Source organism: Oncorhynchus mykiss, chromosome 20 (genome assembly GCF_057628025.1).
Source record: "Oncorhynchus mykiss isolate SJ-2025 chromosome 20, ASM5762802v1, whole genome shotgun sequence".
Taxonomy (NCBI): domain Eukaryota; kingdom Metazoa; phylum Chordata; class Actinopteri; order Salmoniformes; family Salmonidae; genus Oncorhynchus; species Oncorhynchus mykiss.
Window position 1 is genome coordinate 16,372,001 of NC_143041.1, and position 15,638 is coordinate 16,387,638.

At 44.2% G+C, this 15,638-nt stretch overlaps 1 protein-coding gene across 1 annotated transcript; it reads right to left on the reverse strand.

The window, feature by feature from the left end:
- Positions 1-4,693: 4,693 nt before the first annotated feature.
- fshr (follicle stimulating hormone receptor) lies at positions 4,694-14,517 on the reverse strand. Its single transcript, NM_001124327.1, is given in 13 exon segments — positions 4,694-5,909; positions 6,058-6,249; positions 6,392-6,573; positions 6,758-6,981; positions 8,710-8,895; positions 8,990-9,064; positions 10,752-10,820; positions 11,277-11,357; positions 11,666-11,740; positions 11,978-12,052; positions 12,265-12,339; positions 13,248-13,319; positions 14,268-14,517. Coding segments are annotated over 13 exon segments (1,977 nt in total). The 5' UTR covers positions 14,438-14,517; the 3' UTR covers positions 4,694-5,408.
- Between the last annotated feature and the right edge of the window lie 1,121 nt (positions 14,518-15,638).

The following is a 15,638-nucleotide window of genomic DNA, read 5'->3' on the forward strand; positions in this document are numbered from 1 at the left end:
AGAATATATATAAAAAAAATGATATAATGTAATTTGACGTCATTTTATCTGTGGCCAATGACCTGGAGCCTTCTTGGATGGGCACTTCTAATGTAACTAATGTAACTTTTTGAGCTCTACCCTTAGATTTGGCAGTGACAGAACACTAAGCCAATCACAGCACAACTAGAGAACATTACCAAGCCTTACACACATATTTTCTGCTGTCTGCCCCACCACCAACTGAAGGCACTGAGCTAGGCTGAAACACCTGCATTTTGGAGCTGACTTACTCAAGAAAGCAAAAAAAGAGACCATGTTTGTATGGAGACTTTACAAGCGCAATTCTTTTTTTTTTTTTTTTTTACATTTGCAAACTGATATGTGACATGTATTAATGCCAAAATAACATGCAAAACAGGCAAGCATTCTATAGGTTTTATTTCTCAAATCTCAATATTCAGCTCAATAGCAACTATTTTACAACCAAGATATTTGATAAGGCTTTAAGATATGGATTGACACATGCGCTAAATGCACACTGGCCATTGCGAGGGCATAGGCCTATAGGTCTAATGGGTAGTAGCCTACAACTGCAATGTTTTTTTTTGGACATTGCATTTACTGTTGGATGAATACATAGCTACTAACAGTGGAGAGTATATTTAGAGTTAGCATTCTAGCTAGTTAGCATGTGTTCCTTGGGTGTTGAACCCCAACTTAATTAGCCTATGATATTAGTGAACATAAATGTGTTTGTAATTTATCTCTATAGTATAAAATGGTTAAAAAGAGGAGGACCAAGTCTCGCTAGTCACTGGCACAGAAATGGTTGAGAAACACAGTACTCTACTAACAATGTTATGTGTCAGCACTACTGCCTGTGTCTGAGTGTAGCGTCAGGGTTAGGATGACCACATTTAAAATGCCCAAATGCGGGACAACAGGATGATTTGGCAGCACACCATGTTAGGCACACCTAACTTCAAAATAGACCATGGCACCATCACTGTCAGTTGTGAATGAGGATTCTTCTGATTTTACCAGTGAAATGTCCAAACTGCATCTGCATTCCAATCATTTGATCTAAATCAGTTTTTCATGGGAATATGCATGTTAATATTCTTGAATGACTGTTTCGTGAGCAAATTAGAGCAGATTGTGTTAAAAAACTATATGGACTTCCTGTATTTTGTTTCAATCAAAGCACATTCTGCCTAGTGTGTGCTCTCTGTGGAGTTTTGGCAACATGATCATTTTTGGGGACTGTTCAGCCAACCATCCTAAAATCTCAGAAGAAGTTAGGTGGTGTTTTTGGTGTAACAGTAACATTATACTATTGTTGTGATCTTCCAAGATGTGGATTCAGCTTTGATCTAACTTTACTAAACAAGCGCCATTGTGAAAAGTGGCGCTGGGGTGTGCTCCAGCAAAGCACTTCATGGCTACAGACGTGAGTGCTGTGGGTCGGTAGTTATTTTGTCAGGTTACCTTAGTGTTCTTGGGCACATGGACTATGTGAGAGCATCCTGTCGGGCTGTATCACCCACCGCCTGGTACGGCAACTGCTCCGCCCACAACCGTAAGGCTCTCCAGAGGGTAGTGAGGTCTGCACAACGCATCACCGGGGGCAAACTACCTGCCCTCCAGGACACCTACACCACCCGATGTCACAGGAAGGCCATAAAGATCATCAAGGACAACAACCACCCGAGCCACTGCCTGTTCACCCCGCTATCATCCAGAAGGCGAGGTCAGTACAGGTGCATCAAAGCTGGGACCGAGAGACTGAAAAACAGCTTCTATCTCAAGGCCATCAGACTGTTAAACAGCCACCACTAACATTGAGTGGCTGCTGCCAACACACTGACTCAACTCCAGCCACTTTAATAATGGGAATTGATGGGAAATTATGTAAAATATATCACTAGCCACTTTAAACAATGCTACCTAATATAATGTTTACATACCCTACATTATTAATCTCATATGTATACGTACATACTGTACTCTATATCATCTACTGCATCTTTATGTAATACATGTATCACTAGCCACTTTAACTATGCCACTTTGTTTACATACTCATCTCATATGTATATACTGTACTCAATACCATCTACTGTATCTTGCCTATGCCGCTCTGTACCATCACTCATTCATATATCTTTATGTACATATTCTTTATCCCCTGCCACTTGTGTCTATAAGGTAGTAGTTTTGGAATTGTTAGCTAGATTACTTGTTGGTTATTACTGCATTGTCGGAATTAGAAGCACAAGCATTTCGCTACACTCGCACTAACATCTGCTAACCATGTGTATGTGACAAATAAAATTTGATTTGATTTGGTGGTCTGCTTATAACATGTTGGTATTACAGACTCAGCCAGGGACACGTTGAAAATGTCAGTGAAGACACTTGCCAGTTGGTCAGCGCATGGCCCTGCAGCCTTGTGAATGTTGACCTGTTTAAAAGTCTTACTCACATCGGCTATGGAGAGCGTGATCACACAGTCGTCCAGAATAGCTGATGCTCTCATGCATGCTTCAGTGTTGTTTGCCTTGAAGTGAGCATAAAAGTAATTTAGCTCATTTGGTAGGCTCATGTTACTGGGCAACTTGCGGCTGTGTTTCCCTTTGTAGTCTGTAATAGTTTGCAAGCCCTGCCACATCCGGCGAGCGTCAGAGCCAGTGTAGTACGATTCAATCTTAGTCCTCTATTGACGTTTTGCCTGTTTGATGTTTCATCTGAGGGCATAGCGGGATTTCTTATCAGTGTCCGGGTTAGAGTCTCGATCCTTGAAAGCGGCAGCTCTACTCTTTAGCTCAGTGTGGATGTTGCCTGTAACCATGGCTTCTGGTTTGGGGTGTGTACGTACTGTCACAGTGGGGATGACATCATCAATGCACTTATTGATGAAGCCAGTGACTGATGTGGTGTACTCCTCAATGCCACCCGAAGAGCATATTCCAGTCTGTGCTAGCAAAATGATCTGCGTCATCTGACCACTTCTTTATTGACCGAGACACTTGTGCTTCCTGCTTTAGTTTTTGCTTGTAAGCAGGAATTAGGAGGATATACTTATGGTCAAACGGAGGGCAAGGGAGAACTTTGTACGTGTCTCTGTGTGTGGAGTAAAGGTGGTCTAGAGTTTTTTCCCCTCTGGTTGCACATTTAACATGCTGATAGAAATGAGGTAAAACTGATTTAAGTTTCCCTGCATTAAAGTCTCCGGCCACTAGGAGTGCCGCCTCTGGATAAGTGTTTTCCTGTTTGCTTATGGCCTTATACAGCTCATTGAGTGCAGACTTAGTGCCAGCATCGGTTTGTGGAGGTAAATAGACAGTTATGAAAAATATAGATGAAAACTCTCTTGGTTAGTAGTGTGGTCTACAGCTTATCATGAGAGACTCTACCTCAGGCGAGCAAAACCTAGAGACTTCCTTAATGTTAGATTTCATGCACCAGTTGATGTTTACAAATATACACAGACCGCCACCTTGTCTTACCGGAAGCAGCTGTTCTATCTTGCCGATGCAGCGTAAACATCGCCAGCTGTATTTTATCTATGTCGACGTTCAGTCACAACAGTTTTTAATGTTCCTTTGGTAGGATATTTGTGATCGTAGCTCATCTATTTTGTTATCCAATGATTGTACGTTGGCTAATAGGACTGATTGTAGAGGAAGATTACCCACTCTCCGTCGGATCCTTACAAGGCATCCGACCTAGATCCCCGATACCCCCATCTCTTTCTCATGCGAGTGACGGGGATGTTTGCCTTGTCAGGTGTCTGAAGTAAATTCTTTGCGTCCGACTCGTTAAAGAAAACATCTTCTTCCAGTACAAGGTGAGTAATCACTGTCCTGATTTCCAGAAGCTCTTTTCAGTCATAAGAGACTGTGGCAGAAACATTATGTACAAAATAAGTTACAAATAGCTCAATTGGTTAAGAGCCCGTAAAATGGCAGCCATCTCCTCCGGCGCCATCTCCCTGCCATATTACATCATTTATGCATCAGCATACAATACATTTTTGAACTCACCTTGTTGTGCTGTGCTCACTTGAACAGGAAAGTGGCTCGGTGGTCCTTCAAGGGCAAATTTTGTCATCAAACTGTCATCAAAATCTGGCATTCTCTGGATTTATGGTTCTTTCAAGACAACTGGGAACTCGGAAAAAAACAAGGTCGAATCACGATGACGTTGCTGATCTTCAGGTCGGGGGCTCAAAACAGTACATGGTAAGTGGTAAGAGCTAGGCTCAGGGGCTAGGCCAGGGGTTGATTTGGGTCTGGGCATGAGAGTGTTTCGACATTGAGATGGACCCATGGACCTGCCTCGCACCTGCAACCTTGAAATAACATCTTTGGAGTGTGTGTGTGTGTTTGATAAACCATCTACCAGCCATTTCCCTCTTCCTGATGAACGGGCTGAGTGCAGCTGTGTAACCTCTCCTCCCACACACACACACGCAAACACGCACACACATACACACACACACACACAGAAGGGTTGGGGGATTGGTCATTGTCCTTGAACAGACTGGATGTGCTGAAGGACAGAATGTTTCTGATAACACAAGAAACTGCTCAGAAATGTGTGTGTGTGTGTGTGCCTGTGTTCATGTGTTCGTTTTTGGCTTCTCTATGTGCAGCCACTACACACTATACCTAAACTCCGAGTCTCAGTAACATTCTCACTCTTGGTAAAATGCACAATCATAGAGCTTTATCAACAACAGTAGATGCACAACTCATATAGACACATTTTTTTCTACAACCAATAAACGCAACTCATGAAAGAACCAGACCTGGGTTAAGTAAACAATTTAAAGTAGTGTAAAATACTACTGCCGTTGGTTTGGTTTGCCCTGCTCAATGGAATGCAAACTTTCTAATCTACATTAGGCACACCTCAAAAACACAAAGCACCTCTTTGTGTCTGTATCTGACCCAGGTCTGGAAGCAACAACAAACAAAAAAACATCTTTACATATCTCTTAAAAACATTTAACAAATCTTGAACTGTATTTACTCTATATTGAGAAGACTGGGGGAGGGGAAAGAGAGATAGAGAGAGGGAGGAGGTAGAGAGCAGAGAGAAGGTTCAGTATGTTGATGCGATCGGGTGAATTTGTGAAGTCAAACACTAACTAAAGTACTACTAAACAGCCATCTGCTACTATTAAACAGCAGCCTGTCACTGCGCACAACTCCTGCAGTCCTGTGTGTGTCTGTGTGCATGTGTGTATGAGTGCGTACACGTGTGTGTGTACTCTGAGGCATCAGGGTCCCATCCCTCTCAGAGAAGCTGTTGTTGTTTAAACCAGCCACAGTGTCCCGTGCCTGGTCTTGGGTTCAGGGGTGAGGGGTTAAAGGTCAGGGTTTCAGTAGGGGTCCGGTGGCTTGGTTGATTTGAACCAGTTAACACAGCGTCCCGTGGGAGACTTTGGGCGACATTTGGATCCATGCAGCCTGCTGGACGGAGAAACTCTCTGTCCTGTAGACCTGGGCTTTGGTCGTGAACAGGCCATATCGCGCTGCCAGCAGGAAGAAGTCCCGGCGGAATGTCCGGGTGCATAATCCGTACAGGAAGGGGTTGGCGCATGAGTTTATTGGGTAGAAGAGGACCAATAGCAGCTTGGAGTCGGAGACGGTGATGAGGGGTAGTTTGAGCGCGGCAGAGAGGGCGAAGAAGGAAATAGGCGCCATGCACAGGAAGTCCGTGAAGATGAGGATGGCCATCCGCTGAGCCATGCGGGTTTCAGCACTGGCTGGGGGGGAGGAGGAGTTACGGACGGACAGGTAGATGCTCAGGTAGCATACACACACGCACAGGAAGGCCACCACGTTCAGCAGCAGGAGGAACATGACAAACACCTGAGACGGCAGCGACTCCACATCCATGGGCAGGCAGATACTCACCTGAAACACACACACACCGACGCAGGCACGCACGTACACACACACCCACACCCACACACACACACACACACACACAATACCCAAATTAGCATAGTAGCTGTGCAATATAATACGTGTAGAAAAACAGGTAGCATCACACATCCCTCACCTTGCTGTAGCTGCTTACCCCTACAGTGGGTAGCAGAGCCGCTAGACAGGAGAAGGCCCAGCCGGTAGCCATGACAGCACAGGCGTGTCGGAGGCGGAGCTTGCGGTCCAGTCTGAGGGCGTGGGTGATGGTGTGGCAGCGCTCCAGGGTGATGGCCGTCAGAGTAAACACAGACAGCTCACTGGCAAACACCTGCACATTCAGTATAGCGCCTCTGTTAGAGCATCAGTTCTAAGCGTTCAGATCACTTCAATATACGAAGGCTAGGGCGCGCACACACACACACACACACACACACACACACACCCTCCTCTACAGTATACAGTATACCCACAGTGAAGAACCCGGCGATGTCACAGCCCGCCCCGGTCTGCCAGCTGATAGCGTGGTTGTAGTACAGACCTCTCGTACGCACGTCCACTGTTGCTATGACCACCAGGTATACGCCCATACACAAGTCGGCAAAGGACAGGTGGCAAATCAGGAAGCGTGGCACCGTCATCTTCGCTCGGCTGCCTAGCAACGGAGAATGGAGAGGGGAAAGTTTAGTAATAACTTTTATCACAAGAACGTATTTTAATACGATAACTGCTTTCATTACAAAATTTGTCGTCATTCACACATTTGTATTGTGATAAAAACAGTTATTGTGATAAAAACTGTTATTGCGATAAAAATGTTTTTTTTTTTTTTTACTGACCTAGCAACACAAGCAGCACGATGGTGTTGCCTAACAGTGCGAGCACAGAGATAATCCAGATGAGGACACGTAGAGGGGCGGAGCCCATGATGTCTTCACAGGGGTTGAAGGCATCGGGGGCGGGACTACAGGCCACAGACGTCCAATTTAAACAGAAGTCCATAAAGAAGTGGAGGTTGTTCTGAGCCCCGGGTTTAAAGCACGCGGAGGTCATCCGGAAGGTCCTGACAAATGCACGCAAGAATACGAAAATACAGACACACACACTAATTTACAGTGCCTTGCGAAAGTATTCAGCCCCCTTGAACTTTGCGACCTTTTGCCACATTTCAGGCTTCAAACATAAAGATATAAAACTGTATTTTTTTGTGAAGAATCAACAACAAGTGGGACACAATCATGAAGTGGAACGACATTTATTGGATATTTCAAACTTTTTTAACAAATCAAAAACTGAAAAATTGGGCGTGCAAAATTATTCAGCCCCCTTAAGTTAATACTTTGTAGCGCCACCTTTTGCTGCGATTACAGCTGTAAGTCGCTTGGGGTATGTCTCCATCAGTTTTGCACATCGAGAGACTGACATTTTTTCCCATTCCTCCTTGCAAAACAGCTTGAGCTCAGTGAGGTTGGATGGAGAGCATTTGTGAACAGCAGTTTTCAGTTCTTTCCACAGATTCTCGATTGGATTCAGGTCTGGACTTTGACTTGGCCATTCTAACACCTGGATATGTTTATTTTTGAACCATTCCATTGTAGATTTTGCTTTATGTTTTGGATCATTGTCTTGTTGGAAGACAAATCTCCGTCCCAGTTTCAGGTCTTTTGCAGACTCCATCAGGTTTTCTTCCAGAATAGTCCTCTATTTGGCTCCATCCATCTTCCCATCAATTTTAACCATCTTCCCTGTCCCTGCTGAAGAAAAGCAGGCCCAAACCATGATGCTGCCACCACCATGTTTGACAGTGGGGATGGTGTGAGCTGTGTTGCTTTTACGCCAAACATAACGTTTTGCATTGTTGCCAAAAAGTTCAATTTTGGTTTCATCTGACCAGAGCACCTTCTTCCACATGTTTGGTGTGTCTCCCAGGTGGCTTGTGGCAAACTTTAAACAACACTTTTTATGGATATCTTTAAGAAATGGCTTTCTTCTTGCCACTCTTCCATAAAGGCCAGATTTGTGCAATATACGACTGATTGTTGTCCTATGGACAGAGTCTCCCACCTCAGCTGTAGATCTCTGCAGTTCATCCAGAGTGATCATGGGCCTCTTGGCTGCATCTCTGATCAGTCTTCTCCTTGTATGAGCTGAAAGTTTAGAGGGACGGCCAGGTCTTGGTAGATTTGCAGTGGTCTGATAGTCCTTCCATTTCAATATTATCGCTTGCACAGTGCTCCTTGGGATGTTCAAAGCTTGGGAAATATTTTTGTATCCAAATCCGGCTTTAAACTTCTTCACAATAGTATCTCGGACCTGCCTGGTGTGTTCCTTGTTCTTCATGATGCTCTCTGCGCTTTTAACGGACCTCTGAGACTATCACAGTGCAGGTGCATTTATACGGAGACTTGATTACACACAGGTGGATTGTATTTATCATCATTAGTCATTTAGGTCAACATTGGATCATTCAGAGATCCTCACTGAACTTCTGGAGAGAGTTTGCTGCACTGAAAGTAAAGGGGCTGAATAATTTTGCACGCCCAATTTTTCAGTTTTTGATTTGTTAAAAAAGTTTGAAATATCCAATAAACGTCGTTCCACTTCATGATTGTGTCCCACTTGTTGTTGATTCTTCACAAAAAAATACAGTTTTATATCTTTATGTTTGAAGCCTGAAATGTGGCAAAAGGTCGCAAAGTTCAAGGGGGCCGAATACTTTCGCAAGGCACTGTATATGTGACATAATATACACAGATATATTCTATCTTGGAGTGTGTGTTTGTCTTCGTACCTGTTCCTCTGGTGTTTATGGAAGGCACAGCAGTGAGATGGGTAGGTGAGGTTAGCCTGTCGTAGCTTTGTGAATAGGGACAGGGGAGGCAGCGCTCTGAGTGAGAACACCGAGACAGCAGACAGATGCTCAACTTCACCCAGCACTGACTCTGGCAGGGAACTCAGCGCTGTACGAGAGATGTCTCTAAATACACACAGACAACAACAACAACACTTGGACACAAAAACAAATGACAGCTGATGATGTCACTGACGTGTCGTTGTGGAGCCATGCTTACAGGAACCCCGGCCCCTCTGCTCCTTTGAAGGAATTATTATGCATATGAGAAAGATGCAGGTTGCCCATGAGAAACCTGAGCAAAGAGAGAAAGAGAAACCATTATAGTATGTATGTACAGTGGGGCAAAAAAGTATTTAGTCAGCCACCAATTGTGCAAGTTCTCCCACTTAAAAATATGAGAGAGGCCTGTAATTTTCATCATAGGTACACTTCTACTATGACAGACAAAATTAGAAAAAAAATCCAGAAAATCACATTGTAGTGAATGAATTTATTTGCAAATTATGGTGGAAAATAAGTATTTGGTCACCTACAAACAAGCAAGATTTCTGGCTATCACAGACCTGAAACATCTTCTTTAAGAGGCTCCTCTGTCCTCCACTCGTTACCTGTATTAATGGCACCTGTTTGAACTTGTTATCAGTATAAAAGACACCTGTCCACAACCTCAAACAGTCACACTCCAAACTCCACTATGGCCAAGACCAAAGAGCTGTCAAAGGACACCAGAAACAAAATTGTAGACCTGCACCAGGCTGGGAAGACTGAATCTGCAATAGGTAAGCAGCTTAGTTTGAAGAAATCAACTGTGGGAGCAATTATTAGGAAATGGAAGACATACAAGACTACTGATAATCTCCCTCGAGCTGGGGCTCCACGCAAGATCTCACCCCGTGGGGTCAAAATGATCACAAAAACGGTGAGCAAAAATCCCAGAACCACACGGGGGGCCTAGTGAATGACCTGCAGAGAGCTGGGACCAAAGTAACAAAGCCTACCATCAGTAACACACTACGCCGCCAGGGACTCAAATCCTGCAGTGCCAGATGTGTCCCCCTGCTTAAGCCAGTACATGTCCAGGCCCATCTGAAGTTTGCTAGAGAGCATTTGGTTGATCCAGAAGAAGATTGGGAGAATGTCATGGTCAGATGAAACTAAAATAGAAAAATTCAACTCGTCATGTTTGGAGGACAAAGAATGCTGAGTTGCATTCAAAGAACACCATGCCTACTGTGAAGCATGGAGGTGAAAACATCATGCTTTGGGGCTGTTTTTCTGCAAAGGGACCAGGACGACTGATCCGTGTAAAGGAAAGAATGAATGGGGCCATGTATTGTGAGATTTTGAGAAAAAACCTCCTTCCACCAGCAAAGGCATTGAAGATGAAACGTGGCTGGGTCTTTCAGCATGACAATGATCCCAAACACACCGCCCGGGCAACGAAGGAGTGGCTTCATAAGAAGCATTTCAAGGTCCTGGAGGGGCCTAGCCAGTCTCCAGATCTCAACCCCATAGAAAATCTTTGGAGGGAGTTGAAAGTCCGTGTTGTCCAGCAACAGCCCCAAAACATCACTGCTCTAGAGGAGATCTGCATGGAGGAATGGGCCAAAATACCAGCAACATTGTGTGAAAACCTTGTGAAGACTCACAGAAAACGTTTGACCTCTGTCATTGCCAACAAAGGGTATATAACAAAGTATTGAGATAAACTTTTGTTATTGACCAAATACTTATTTTCCACCATAATTTGCAAATAAATTCATAAAAAAATCCTACAATGTGATTTTCTGGAATTTTTTTTCTCATTTTGTCTGTCATAGTTGAAGTGTACCTATGATGAAAATTACAGGCCTCTCTCATCTTTTTAAGTGGGAGAACTTGCACAATTGGTGGTTGACTAAATACTTTTTTGCCCCACTGTATGCGTGTGTATGCGTGTGTGTATGCGTGTGTGTATGTGTGTGGGCGTGTGGACTCACAGTTTGTGTATCTTGGTTCCGTTAAAGGCGTGACTCTCCACCTCACTGATGCCGTTCTTGGTCAGTCGTCTGGAAGAGGAACGATGTATAAAGTCATTCCATGAAAATGTCATATTTCCAGGGAGATGTGTGGCTACTCTGGGTGTGTGTACTCTGTGTGTCTGTGTACTCTGTGTGTGTGTACTCTGTATGTGTGGGTGTGCTCTGTGTGTGTGGCTGAAATTGAAGAAATGGAATGGTATTAAAACACACACTGTAGAATCTGTGTGTTTGATGTGTTTGATATCGTTCCAATAATTTTGTTCCAGCCATTACTATAAGCCTGGCCTTCCAAACCATGGTGCCACCAGCCATATGTAGTGTGTGTGTGTGTGTGTGTGTGTGTGTGTGTGTGTGTGATGGTGGTCACAGTGTAATATAGACCTTGGGAGACGGGGTTGATAAATTGTTCACTTATCCACCAATCCCCCTGTGTGTGTGTGTGTGTGGGTAGTGTACTCTGTGTGTGTGTTTGTTACTACTCACAGTTCATCGATGGTATTAGTGGTGAGGCCGAGGAAAGCGTTGCTGGGGATGATCACTATGTGTACATTGTCCTGCAGGTCCCTGCACCACACACACACACACACACGCATACAGAGTACACACACTCACAAAAATAAAATAACCAAACTCCTACAGCTACAGATGTACAAATCTTAATCTAGAGCCAGTTTGCTACAGCAACAGGAATTGTACAATTATTATGTGGATTATAACATTTCCTGCTGTGCATTCAAATGTACAAAAGTGTGATTAAATTAAGATTCTGCATCTGTAAGAGAAGCAGCTCATGTTTCCCACACAATACAGTAACATATGAACTAGTGAATACACACTCACAAACACTACAGTAAGAGAGCATGGTGACCTACAGCAGAAACGTCAGGGCGGCGGAGTGGATCCGGGAGAAGTTAGGTAGAACCCTCAGTCCAGTGTTGCAGATCGTCCTGAAAAACAGGGCAGTCCCGTCAAAGCCAACTGATTTAGGATTAGCTCTTAGGGTTTAAGGGTTAGGGTTCACTGGCGCTCACAGGTATATTAGTTTGGGCTTTCCCATGAAAGCCTGTTGAAGTAGGGGTAGTGGTTAGGGCTAGGTTTAGGGCTTAGGGATTAGGGTTAGAGTTTAGGGGTTAATGTTAGGTATAAGGGATAAGAGGTTAGGGGTTAGGGGATATGGAACTCACAGGTGACTGAGTTTCGGAAGTCCAATGAAAGCCTGATGATGGATGATGACCAGGTGTTTTGACTTGGTGATGGTTCTGGAGCAGACACGCAACATTTGAAATACACACATGATGCATGAAATGGTGTGAGAGTGGTGTTTGAGTTGCCTATGAATGGTGCATTGATGCTGTTTGAATGGTGTATGAGCGGGGTATGAATGTGTTTGAATGGTGTATGAGCGGGGTATGAATGTTGTGTTGAGGGGTGTATAAATGTTGTGTTGTGGTACTGTAGGACTAATACTTACATCTCAGTTAGTCTGGGGAGGTTAGCAAATGCAAAAGCCCCGATGCTCTCTAACATACCATTCTCTGTTAGCACACTGAGAGAGAGAGAGAGAGAGAGAGAGAGAGAGAGAGAGAGAGAGAGAGAGAGAGAGAGAGAGAGAGAGAGAGAGAGAGAGAGAGAGAGAGAGAGAGAGAGAGAGAGAGAGAGAGAGAGAGAGAGAGAGAGAGAGAGAGAGAGAGAGAGAGAGAGAGAGAGAGAGAGGGGTTCAATTCTAAGTGGCATATACTGAGAGAGAGAAATGGTCAGAGAAAATGAGAGAGGGAGTTAGGGAGACAAAGGAAGAGAGATTGGAAAAGATAGAAATGGACAGAGGAGTATAGCAGTGAGAGTGGTTGACCTATCTATATATAGCACACTTGGTTTTAAAGTAACTGTCCAGTGTTTCCAGATTTCTATGAAATGTGAGCTATAATTAATTACAATATGATTGAAATAGTTTTCCTTCCAAAAAATACATCCAAAGTAATTAAGTATGTTGAAAAGCATATTCTCTGTGTTGGAATGGTGTGAGCGTACCTAAACAACAGACGGGTGTGGGCGTATACCGGTCATTAAAAATATGAATGCGAGTAGTCAGCTGATTGGCCAGAGGAGGATGACAACATAGCTAGCATTTTTTTTAAACCTTCCGTTTTTGGTGGAGATGTCAACAACATTATTTGGGCATGAGTTAAACAGAATATTAACTTTTAAAAGTTAGCTTTTCAATGGACAGTTACTTTAAGTAGCCTAGCTGTAGTCGTTCCTAAGGAGACAAACCAAAGACAGAAGATTAAATGACAAATCATATTTTCCATAACATAGGCCTATTATAAGGTATTCCTGTCTTCCTCTCCTCTGTTTGGGTGATCAAAATCTACAGTGTTTCTACTCATCGTGTTCCACATCAGTCTAAACACATAGTCGGACTAAACACACACACCGACACACACACACACTTACATGGCAGTGAGCTGCTGTAGGTTGGTGAAGGCTTCTCGGGGAAACACTCTGATGTGCGTCTGTTTGAACTCCCTGTAAAACACAACAACAAATTAGATTGTAGGTCGTACCTCATTCACTAACTAGCCAATCAATGAAAAACATTCCCTGGCCTTGACCTGAGAACAGAACACACACAAAGAGTTCACATTATTGCTGGGAACGATACAGCAGTCTGTGTGTGTGTGTGTGTGTTAGGGGGACCTGATATCTCTGTCACATCCTCTTTGGCTGTGATTGTCTTAAGACCTGTATTTACACATACGTGTGAGTGTGAGTGTGAGTGCGAGTGTGTGTGTGTATGTATGTGAGAGAGAGAGAGAGAGAGAGAGAGAGAGAGAGAGAGAGAGAGAGAGAGAGAGGGGGGGGGGGGTTCAATTCTAAGTGGCATATACTGTATTACTGTTACATTACAGAATGTCTCTGCTGGAAGTCTTTGTAGGAGACAAGCACTGTTGCCCATTTGTGGTGATAGCCTTGAGATTCCTTCAGAAATGTTTCAACTATAAAAGCATGAGGCCAGAGTTTACCACAGTCTACTACAATCGCCTCCCCCCGCACCTCTTCACACCATAACACCAACCCAACGACATCATGACAACACAAAGAGACAATAATGACAACAACAACAACAACAACAACCTCCACATCAGCAGCTGTTAATACAATCAAACAGACAATAATTCAAATCAGTAGAATTTCCATCAGCAACATCAACAGCCAAAACTGGATCCCCTCTTGCATCTTGGGGTGTGTGTGTGTGTGTGTACTCACAGGTCGGTGGTGTTCTTGGGGTGTGTGTGTGTGTACTCACAGGTCGGTGGTGTTCTTGGGGTGTGTGTGTGTGTACTCACAGGTCGGTGGTGTTATTGGGGTGTGTGTGTGTGTGTACTCACAGGTCGGAGGTGTTCTTGGGGTGTGTGTGTGTGTGTGTACTCACAGGTCGGTGGTGTTCTTGGGGATGTGTGTGTGTGTACTCACAGGTCAGTGGTGTTCTTGGGGATGTGTGTGGGCATATGTGTGATGGTGTTACCCATACAGAGGTAGGTAAATGTTGTCCCAGAGTTTACCATTGCTACCTCTGCCTGAGACACACACACACAGCCCAACATACACAGCAGCATCTTCATAATCTTCTTCATCTTCATCATCTCCCTCCTCCACCTCTCTTCTCTGTTCTAAAGTGTCCAGAATGGCTTCAACTCGCCTGTCTTTTTCTCGTCCCAGCACCTCTTCTCTTTCCTCCTCTCCGGTTATTTCTCTTCTCCTCTTTCTTCTGTCTTCTTCTTCTCTGTCTTCTTGTCCTCTCTTTTCAGATCCCTATCTCCTCTCCGCCGTAAATGCTTACATGTACACAGGTGCTTCAGCAGTGCCCACAAACTCAGCCCGCCTTTCCCTTTTCCGTCTCTCCCTCCTCAGCAGTGCGTGTGCGTGAGTTTGAGAGAGTGTGTGTACGAGAGAGAGAGAGAGGGAGAGAGCGAGAGAGATTGAAAGAGGCTGGCGCTTCTTCCTGTATGTGTGGGTGTGTGAACTGCTGTTGAGTGTGTGTGAGAGAGAATGTCTCTGCTGGGAGTCTCTGTAGGCTGAGGCTGAGAGGACGGCTCATAATAATGGCTGAAATTGAAGAAATGGAATGGTATTAAAACACATACTGTAGAACCTGTATATTTGATGTGTTTGAGACCGTTCCAATAATTCCGTCCAGCCATTACTATAAGCCTGGCCTACCCAATTGTGGTGCCACCAGCCACCTGTATAATATAGACCTTGGGAGACGGGGTTGATAAACTGTTCACTTATCCACCAATCTCTTGGATCCCTAACCCCTACCCTTTGTCCCCTTCCCCTAACTCCAGAGGATATTGTTTAATATCTAAATTAAATAGGTCAATCAATATGTAAATACAGTAACTCTTACTGTAATACAGTAACCCTGCTCTCTGATAGGCTGGATTAAATCACGTACACCTTTCCAATCACTTACTCCATTGTATAAGCCGCTAGGGGTTAGGGAGTAGGAGCTGTAATGTGTTGAGGATAGGAGTTAGGGGCTGAAAGAGGCCCTGGCTGGGACCAGTGAGTGTGTTTAGTCTGTGTGTTTGTATGTGTGTGTGTTTAGTTTAGTCTGATGTGTCATATTTGTGTCTGAAGGGAGCAATGTGGACATAACATTCTCTAACCCTACTGCCCTACAAGCACTCACACACACACACACACACACACACACACACACACACACACTGTATTTTGTCCTCCTCTTCTCCCCCATTCTCTTCTCCCTACATTCCTCGCTCCTCTATCTCTTCCTCCTCTTTTCCCCTTCCTCCATGCACCTGTGTTGTTCTGGAGCTG